Genomic DNA, 9,939 nt, shown 5'->3' with positions numbered 1-9,939 from the left:
TTTTACAGTCTTCTTGTGTGTCTGGACTCAGAAACCTCACCCTCAGTCCTAGGGATATGGTGTGTTTGTTGTGTCTTATGTACCTCAGTCGTCATCCTGTCGTGCTAGTATGCACTTTCTCTCAATTTATCTAACTTTTGTGTAAGGGCAGCCCCCAAACTGGTTTTGAAGTTGCCAGCTAGCTAAACAGCATGAATACACAGTCTTTTCCACCTGTTTCTTGTACTGCTGCAACCTCTCAAGAATGCTTGGAGGAGTTTTCCAGCAGAATCATGATGGAGCTCAGACAGAAAACCAAAGTTTGGCCTTTTGCGCCCTCCAGTGGTTCAATGGAAACATTACACTATACCCCTACCGACCATTTGTGGAAAAAAACAAAAAACATTGCAGCATGATTTAGAGAAACAGCAAGATATGTGCAACTTCTAGTCACAGAAGGCTTTGCTGTGTGAACGTGTGTGTGGTGACTGTTAGTTTCAAGATGTACCACCGTAAATCTCTAATGTTTCAGACGAGTCAGGGCGCTAATGACTACACTGAGAATAGCGAGTTTTATTTTGCTTGAAGTGTCTCCGTGAAGTCTTCTTATGAAGTTTTGTTAATGAACACCAATGGGACGTAACTGCAATGAAGCAGGGTCAGGGAGAGAATCTTCTGTCTGACCCACGTGGATGATAAAAATCTTTTTTCTGGTCTTGATATATCCTCTTCGGCAGAAGCAAGTTTGGGGAGAGAGTATATTCTGCTTTATTGCTCTGGAACTAAAGAGATGTACAGAGAGAGAGAGAGAGAGAGAGACAGAGAGAGAGAAACAATGCGAGGACTTGCTGGGAAAAAGACGAATCAGTGAGACTGCAGCATGAATATGAATATTTCAGTGTATTTCTCAGCACCCGGCCATGATCTCATTACAGATCACCACTTACACTCGTTCACTCAGATGTGTACTGGTTTCTGTATGCATGCTTCATTTGGATTAGTGGTCTGAGAGTGGAGCAGCAGCAGTGGTAGCACAAACTGTTCTAAATTGTACAACTAAACAGAACACACACAAAAAAAATCATGCCACTGCCTGCATTAATCACAGATGTTTCAACTAAGCTAAAGTGTTACTGATGCAATCCTATTAGACTATGGTTGTTGTTGAAATACATCTCTGCTCACTCAAGTTCCCAATGTAAGTGTCATGTTCTAGCTGTTTTAATGCTGGGTTCATCAGGGGTGCTGTAAAGGGTCTGGGGTGAGGGCTCGACTGCCAGAGGCCCTAGAAACAACACATATTAGAGCATTATATTAAAGAACCAGAGTGTAGACTCCAGCTGGCACTGTCCAAAATTGGATGTAATGTTCAGAGGGTATGCAGAGAGTACATACCTCTGCCAAGGCGCCATGATGATCAGAATGCTTTACTGTCACGGTACTCAAGGTACAACGAAATTAAAGATCCCGATCTGGGGCTTGATTAATCAAAAAATCAAATGTCGTCCATCAACACAAGCGCTTTTCTCGCTTTTTGTTGCACAGGCAAGCACAAAGCATCATAAAAGGTCAGATCAGAATATTCTCATTTGACGACCCTGTGATGAATAATTAACTAGTAATTTGGATTTGGTGTAAACTTGGAGACAAAAGAACTCAGCCAGATCCAATGTGAATTTTTTAAAAAAGCATTTTTTTTCTTGTGAGTGATTTGTCAAACAGATCAGCCCCAAAATTCAATGGGCTCTCCCTTGGCTCAAACCACACCCCTCCACCAGGCTTAGTGAAAATCAACCTCACACTTTTGCACCAATGCCATGGAATACTTGGAAAAAATAGACTTGAATATTCATCCTTGTGAAAAAAAAGTATTTTTTTGCCTTTTAAGTGATCAAATGGGTTTGTTGAAATGATAAAGATGTATTTTGACTTGCTGCATTACTTCTTTGTGACTCCCGAATACAGAAGGAGCCAGCCACGTGTGTTTAGCTTGAAGCTAAATGTGGCTAACAGGAGCTACAGCATTTGTCTGTGTTCATTCACAACGGTGCTAAACTAGAGGGGTTATAGTTTGTTTATAGTACAAATCAAAGTATTTCTGGATTACTGAGCATGGATTATAGCAGATGATACACTTGAGAGTCTGTAAACTGTTTTTCTTATGCGGATTTTTTTATTGTTTTTTTTTCCTGCAGCTGTTATTAGCTGTTTGTTGCAATTAGCGTCGAGCTAAATAGCGTGGCTGTCTCTTTCTGCATTCTGGAGTCACCAAGAAGTAATGCAGGAAGGAAAAATCTTCTTCGTGAGCTCAAGACTCCTATTTGAGAGCGCTTGAAAGGCAAAATATACTTTTTGGGTGAGGCACTGCTCTAAGTAAAGTTAAAAAACATAAATATTGCTCTGCTGTGTGAGGTTATTGTTTTCCTATCCCCTGTGTAGAATAGGGGTTTCTGAAGGGACATACGGTGTATACTTCATAAATATTCTCGACACGTGTGTAAGGACGTGATAAGACTGTGGAATTAAATTTGAAATGAAATATGTGGCATCCAAACACATCCTCTCTGAGTCTCTGTTGATGTATTTGCACTTAGTGTGCCGAGAAGGCTTGATAGACTTTATTTTTCTTGTGCATATGAGAAAATTATAATTTAAAACTCAGCTTTGGATTGATGAATAAATCTGAGCAAATGAGATGAATTTCTTTACTTCTATGTGGTCGCATTTGCCTGCAGAATGATCTCACTTTCTCTTCACCTAACTCCATTTGCAGCAATATTCATGTCAAAAAGACAAACTTGGCACTTGAAAGCTTTCAAGAGTGTACAGTAGATCTCATAATACCGCCTGAAAGCGGGGAGGATGTATGATGTAAATTTCAAAAGGAGAAAATAAAAGCAATTCCTCAAGGCTGAAGTCTCAGACAGCACAAGCATGGCGCTGGTGGAGTCGAAGCTCTCCCCCGACGAGCATCCAATTGCTGGGTTATCGTTCCCACCTGGCTGCCACACTGTTACATAAAACCCTGTGTTGTGAATCGCTGCGCAAAATCCCTTCCCAGAATACACACACTTACAATATTTCACATTCTGCAAAAACTAGACCAGAAGAAAAAGGAAATACTTTAAAGTGTAAATGGCACGCAATCGCTGGTGCAGTTGTAGTATCCTGCACTGACGTGAAGGTGGGGAGGCTGCCATTAAACAGCGGTCAAACTGGGCCTCAGGGGGAACTCAAGCCTCCCAAGATCAAAGCATTATCTCACCTGCCTGTCAAAGTTAGCCAGACAGAGGAAATGAATGCGGGGAGACACGAACGAAGAGAGAGAAAAAGATCGAAAAGATGTGTTATCTCCGTTTGCAAAAAAGAAACACAATAACAGCTGGAGGGTTGCTGATGTGGGGGGTTTAGCAGTGTCTGTGAGAAGATAACGCTGCCTGATTGTATTTTTATCCACGGGCTAAATTTAATTTCCTTTAAAAGAGGAGAATGAAGAGCCATCATTCTAGTTTTCTCTGTGTGTGTGTGTTGGTGTGTAGGTGTGTGTGTGTGTGTGTGTGTGTGTCTGTGTGAGAGAGAGAGAGAAAGAGAGAGAGACCTGCATGTTACAGGAATGATTCTGTCACTTCTGTTTATTTCTGGTGATGACTGAATGTCAGAATCAGCTCACAAAGGAAATGTTTTTATCTCTTCCTGGGGATGGGCTCACGTGGTAGAAGGAAAAGAGTATATCTATCTATTCATTAATAAGAAGCCTAGCCCTGTGCCACATTCAAGAAGGAATTCAAAGCACACAGAAAAAAAAAACGATATTACAATCATGCAAAGTAAAGGACATCAGTGCTAAACAGGTAAGAATTTAACTCTGAAAGCTGCCAACATGTTTTAGGTTTGTTCAACCTTTGAGCAGCAGCTGTTTTATGGGTCTGAGTACTTCTACCAAGGAGATAGTGTGACCACCACCGTGCGTCGGTCTGCTTGTTTGTTAACCGGCTATCGTAAAAACTTGCTGCAAAGATACATGAAAAGATGATTAGCGTTTGGAGGCGGTCTGGACGAAATGGAAGACTCTTAAGCTCGTGGGAAATTGTTGAAAGAAGAACATCCAGAACATTTCATCCATCCATTCATTGTCTTCCACTTATTCCTGTTAAGGGTTCACCCTGGACAGGTCACCAGTCCAAGGCAGGGCCAACACATAGAGACAGACAACCATTCACACCTACAGTCAATTTAGAGTATCAATCAGCCTCGTCCCCTGTTGATGTCTTTGGACTGTGGGAAGAGGCCGGAGTACCAGAACGAACCCACACAGGAACAGGGAGAACATGGAGACTCACACAGAAAGATCCCGTGCCTGAGCCAGGACTCAAACCCGGAACCTTCTTGCTGAGAGGCGACAGTGCTGACCACTGCACCACCATCCACAACATTTGTTTTCAGAAAGAAAAAAAAAAAGTGCATATGTTGATGAAATTCTGAGAGGCCATGTATTCCATTCAGAGGGATACATTTCTAGAGATGGATTGTGTTCTGAATTTGTGAGTCGGAGGTTTGTATTCAGTATCCACATCTCTTCCTTGTTGGAGGTATTTGCTCTCTGGCTGCTTAGTTCTATCATTAAATAGTTGTAAAACAAAACGACTTGTTCATTTCCAGTGACGACAGCATTAGAGAGTGCCTCAGATAAAATAAAATAAAATAAACAAAAAGAAAACAACCAGACACAGGCAATATTTCAGTTCTCTGGTGAAACAGGAGTGTGACCCAGATCTGAGCTCTCGTCTCCATGCTTCTGACATTATAGAGCATATTCATTAATGACCACTTTGTCCTTTGGCAGAGGGTCACTCCCAGGGCTCTTGGTCACGGTCACACTGTTGACTTCAGGACTGTGCTGGGATCCGTCCCCCCTCCATGGGCAGAAAGGGACGTAACGAACCCAGGACTGAGACGAGAGGCACGACGTGATGCCAAAGGGAAGGTCGTATACATCTTCAGCTCGCAAGACACTGCTGGAGTCGTTGAGATGCTCTTTGCTAAAGGTTACAAGGCCGCGCTCACATTTAGTCCCTACACCAGAGACAATAGACGCAATCAGGAAACAGGACTGAACACACCTCCATGGAGTAACTCACTGTTTACATAGAGATTATAATCTAAGGGCATTCCCACTTGAATGGTTTGATAATGTTTACAGCCCATTAAGGCTTTAGTTGGCATTTCTGAACTTTTAAAGATTTTCTTGGGCTTACCAGGAATGGTGTTATCTAGTATGAAGCCGAGGATCCCTCCTACCAACACATGAGTGGTCAACAGTATGTGCAAGACTTGGTCCACCTCTGTCACACCTGAACGGCTCAACACAGAGTATTAATTAACTCACTGCTGTGGTCGGAACATCTTCAGACTTGCTGTCCAATATCAGCTTCCTTTTATTCATTTGGTGTTTACATTTGTTGGGAAAAAGAATGTATGCACCTTTTCATATTCTGATCATACCTGTTGCTATAAAATCAGGATTCTTCATGAGCCAATTTGGAATGGTGAGGGCAGAAAAAATGGAGACACCAAAAACAAAGATATTCCTGGAGGAATTCATATCCGCTGACTGTAAAAATTCAGTATTCAAGAACATTTACAGTAAGAACAATGCATTTAGAAGAATTTAAAATGCGTCTGAATCAAAAATGTCAATGTTTACCTGTAGGTTAGAAATTCCGGCAGCTGTAATGACTCCAAACATTATCACAAACATCCCTCCAATTACGGGGGAGGGGATGGTGGTGAAGATGGCTCCGATTTTACCCAGCATTCCCATCAGAAGCATGAGAACACCACTTAGTAGAATCACCATTCGACTGCCCACCTGTCGTCACACACACACACACACACACACACACACACACACACACACACACACACACACACGCACACACAAAACATGCTACATTACAGAAAGTAAAGTATACTGTTTGGTCTGTTTGGCGTTCATCAAGTTTCCTTTGCTTCTTCTATACCTTCGTTATACCCAGGGCAGCAATATTCTCACTGAATGAAGTGGTGCCATTGCCGGTGCCAAAGGCCCCTGCCAACAGGCAGCCAATCCCTTCGACACCAATACCACGACTTATGGCGTGCGTGGGGGGAGGAGGGGCCCCTGACAGCTTAGCGCAGGAGTGGTAGTCGCCCACAGACTCTATCATGGAGCATATGATTCCACACATGAGGCCTATCACACCTGCCAGACTCACGGTTGGTACGCCCCACTGACCTGAAGGTTGAGTCAAAATAGTCATGAGTGAATTACAGCATCTTAATCATTCCAGCAGGACTGGAACTATTTTGCTTTCCATCTCAGGTGTAATAATATAACTTAAAGGTGCACGAAGCCTGGTTGTGTGGTTTCAGCGCTATTTCATTTTTGTCTCAAATCGTAGGCGTCTCCCCTTGATCTGCTAGCTGCCTGTCCCCTGAATACACTGAGGAAAAGTCCAGTTTCTGGAGACAACACAGGGGTCACAAACAGCAAACAAACACTGAGTGCACAGGATGTGCACATAAACATAACAAACCACGTTCCAGCCAATCACCGACAAGACGGTTGGGGATGGGTCGTGTTCGTGCACATGCATATATTGGGGGATAAGAACGTCAACATAAGTGACGTCAGGCAACAACAGTTAGTGCACCTTTAAGTTAACATAATGTTACCTTGAACTTACCAGGGTAATGTAATGTAAACCAGGAGGCCCGGCTCACTACATTTCCCTTCACATCAGTGCGAGCATGGTAGCCATAATGGGCTGGATCGGAAGGCAGCACATCATAGATGGTGAGGAGGTAGCACACCAACCAGGACATTGCGATGGCCAGCAGAATCTGATTGATATCCATTATTAATTAGTATCTGGGTCCGTATTTAAACTCAAAATACATGAAATATGGAGGAAATAAAGTTTTGAGACATGACTCAAAAGACTTTCCAGAGAACATACAGGCATAGTCTGGAAGATTAAGAACTTTTTGGTGTGCAGTTTATTGGTTTTGTTGTAGGCAGGGACCGGGATTGGTATGAGACGGAGGTACTGGGAGAACAAGATGATCAGCAGTGCAGTCCTGTGTATATGAGAAGAATTGTTATTAGCATGGTGGTGCACAAATTCAACCCCCTTCTTAACCACAGGAACTAGGAACCTTGGGACAAACGGCCTCCCTTTTAACTGCAGAACCAACACAGTCCAAATTGGGTAGCATTTGGTACTGACGATGACAGTGAGTTGTTTCCGTGGAACGTTTTCGATTGGTTCAGGACAGACATTTTGTTGAAACTTTTATTCTGTTATTCTGCTATAGTAGGAAAAACTTACTTATTTGTTCTTTGTTAGCTACTCATAGTCGCAAAATAATGTTGGAAACCATGTTTCTTGCAGGAAGAGTAGTTTAGAATAAATTGTGGACTGTGACCTTGAGAAGAAGAGACTGCCTGCAACATCGCTCAGTGCTTAACACGCACCTCACTTCTGGGCGATGAAGCGTTTAACATGCCAGTATGCAGTTACGTACATTGCAGAAATGCCCCAGTGGCTGCCAGCCTTGACTCCGGCCGAATCATACAGTGACAGACCAATGAGCGAGATCGTGGGGGCCGTAGTTAAAGGGCCGATGAAGCGCATGAGGAAGCCGATGATGCCAGAGAATCCAACCAAGATCTGGAGGAGGGAGGCCAGCATGAGAGAGCCCTGCACCTGCAGACGGGAACAGAATCTCCATTAAAAATACCTGGGTCTTTACGAATGCATCACCAACTTCAAGTGTTGGTTTGCTTTTGCCAGTCTTGCGAATACACAGCGACTGTGTATACTCACCATTCTCATGCGTGTCTGCCACACTTCTATGAAGACAGGTGACGAGGTGTTGACCAGAGTGGCGTTCTGGGTCCACGCCGGGCACTTGTACTCTGGCATGGACAACATGGCCATTACAGGGGTCAGTAAGGGAAATGTTCCCCCTTGTAGGATGGGAAGCCTACACAGTGTGACAGCACAACACATCACACAACCCTAAACAAATTACTGTTACTTCGACTAGACAAGGGCTAGCATGTTAGCGCATCCTGCCTTTTGATATTTCCAGCATGTGGGAACATTTGCATTCTTTTAGAGACGTGATTCCATCCACCAGGCAAACATAAAGCCATTTATTCATTCTCCTTTAGCTGTCGCTAAAAAAAATATATTTTTCAAATACCTTTTCATGTCTGCACCAGCTACCAAGCTGCTAGCCCGCGATCTTTTACAGCTGGTTAAGTAACGTGTGGGGTTTTCAAATTCGATTTGTTGACTGAACCATTGCAGATGTGGAGAATAAATTGTTACCAAAGTGAGTGAGCAAAGGCTTAAACTGTGGACACAATCATCGGTAAGAGAAACTTCAAGAGTTTGCATAAAGTTGGGACACAACAGTCGATCCTCTTAAACTTGTGTCCAACTTCTTCTTTTATGATCAAAGTTGGTTGAAATTTCAAAATGGCAAACAGTGAACAGAACCGGCAGCTTCGTGCAGACCTGACACCAAAGGTGACCTGCAGAATGGTGCACAGGCCAGAGACAAAGAAGATGGTGTTGATGAGGTGGCTCTGGGTCAGGCCGTCATGCTGCAAACACAGCCCCTCCGACAAAATCAGAGGGATGGAGATGATGCCGCCGAACGCTGTAAGGTAATGCTGCAACAGAGAGGAAACGTCAAGACGGGGATCACCTGACAGCATGGATGACCTCACCAAACATTCAGAATATAATGAGTTTACAGTCTCATCGCCCCACTATGTGCTGATGCAGCAGAACAAAAGATTGCATAATTAATTTACAGTGGTGATATATTATAATCATCTGTCAATGTTTGAAAATGAAAAGACACTTCAGAATATCGTCATCGAAAACAACCAGGAAACGGACACTGAGAGACATCTTGTTTCAAATCTTAAAAGGAAGACGCCATCTTCCTTTTGATTATTTTCCGTCCTCCTCAGAGCCAAGAAGATGGTCACCTCTCCTCTGTCTGTGCATTCGATAGCTGAGAACCACCCAGACCAGCTAACCGCTAGTTAGCATACTTTAGTTATGAAGTGATGTAAACCTAAAAGACACTGTAATTTTTAAAATCAGGCGCTCGGTCGGAACTACTTCTCTAACTGGGTGCGGTGATTTCTTGCAACAACTCAAAAGCGTCTGCTGCGAATAATCATGGCTGACTTTGCAAGAAAGGATGTTTATTACTTCTGGACAAGCCAAGATCCTGAACCTTACGTACTTGATGACTTTGTGCTAAACAAACTAGCAGAGAGACACACACACACACACAGGAGAGAAAGGTATTTATTTTCTTCTCTCGCTCTGGGGATGATGGATAATAAGCGTTTTTCCCAAACTGTTCTTTTCATCCTTTAAGTCAACTCAGCACAGATGTACTGTGTCACCCACCTGGACGGCCAGGAAAATACAAAGGTACCAAGGGGGAACATCAGTCACACAATACGTGGGTTTGTTTTTGTCAGCTGTACAGCTGCTCTCACTTCTCTTATCCACATTTCCTTCCGGCTCCCCATCAACTCGATCATCCAGCTGCATGCAGACACAGACATCTCCAGTGAACATATGAACATCTCCGTGACATCACCACGTCACATTTAAAGTCATATTTCACACCAAAAGTGTCATTTTCCTTTTAATCTCAGTTAGTTTCAAGCTTTAAAAATAGGTTGCTAGTGTTTACTGAATTCTGGAGTCACCAAAAAGTCATGTGGGGCTGTAAACCTTAGGTGTGAATTCCAGATGGTGAGTCATTGGAAAGTAAATTTTACTTTCTGGGTGAACTATTTCTTAGTGATCTCAAGTGGAGAGAATGGTACAAAATCTTTGTCATCTTTGCTGCTTCTGTCTTACTTTGAAATGTGGTTAG

At 43.0% G+C, this 9,939-nt stretch overlaps 1 protein-coding gene across 1 annotated transcript; it reads right to left on the bottom strand.

Moving 5' to 3' along the window:
* Positions 1–4,272: 4,272 nt before the first annotated feature.
* LOC147243217 (solute carrier family 23 member 1-like) lies at positions 4,273–9,640 on the bottom strand. The gene is made up of 11 exons (XM_086189091.1): positions 9,462–9,640; positions 8,547–8,704; positions 7,848–8,007; positions 7,546–7,727; positions 6,978–7,098; positions 6,705–6,861; positions 6,000–6,253; positions 5,684–5,848; positions 5,482–5,590; positions 5,235–5,330; positions 4,273–5,052 (listed from the first exon to the last, which is right to left on the bottom strand). Exons 1-11 carry the CDS (start codon positions 9,633–9,635, stop codon positions 4,781–4,783), a joined length of 1,848 nt encoding a protein of 615 aa, XP_086045217.1. The 5' UTR covers positions 9,636–9,640; the 3' UTR covers positions 4,273–4,780.
* Positions 9,641–9,939: the final 299 nt, after the last annotated feature.

This window comes from Aulostomus chinensis, chromosome 20, assembly GCF_037954235.1.
Source record: "Aulostomus chinensis isolate RoL2024-O1b breed Wild chromosome 20, RoL_Achi_v1.0, whole genome shotgun sequence".
NCBI classification, from domain to species: domain Eukaryota; kingdom Metazoa; phylum Chordata; class Actinopteri; order Syngnathiformes; family Aulostomidae; genus Aulostomus; species Aulostomus chinensis.
Note: the sequence above shows the minus strand (reverse complement) of the source record. Positions and strands in the feature narration are given on the sequence as shown.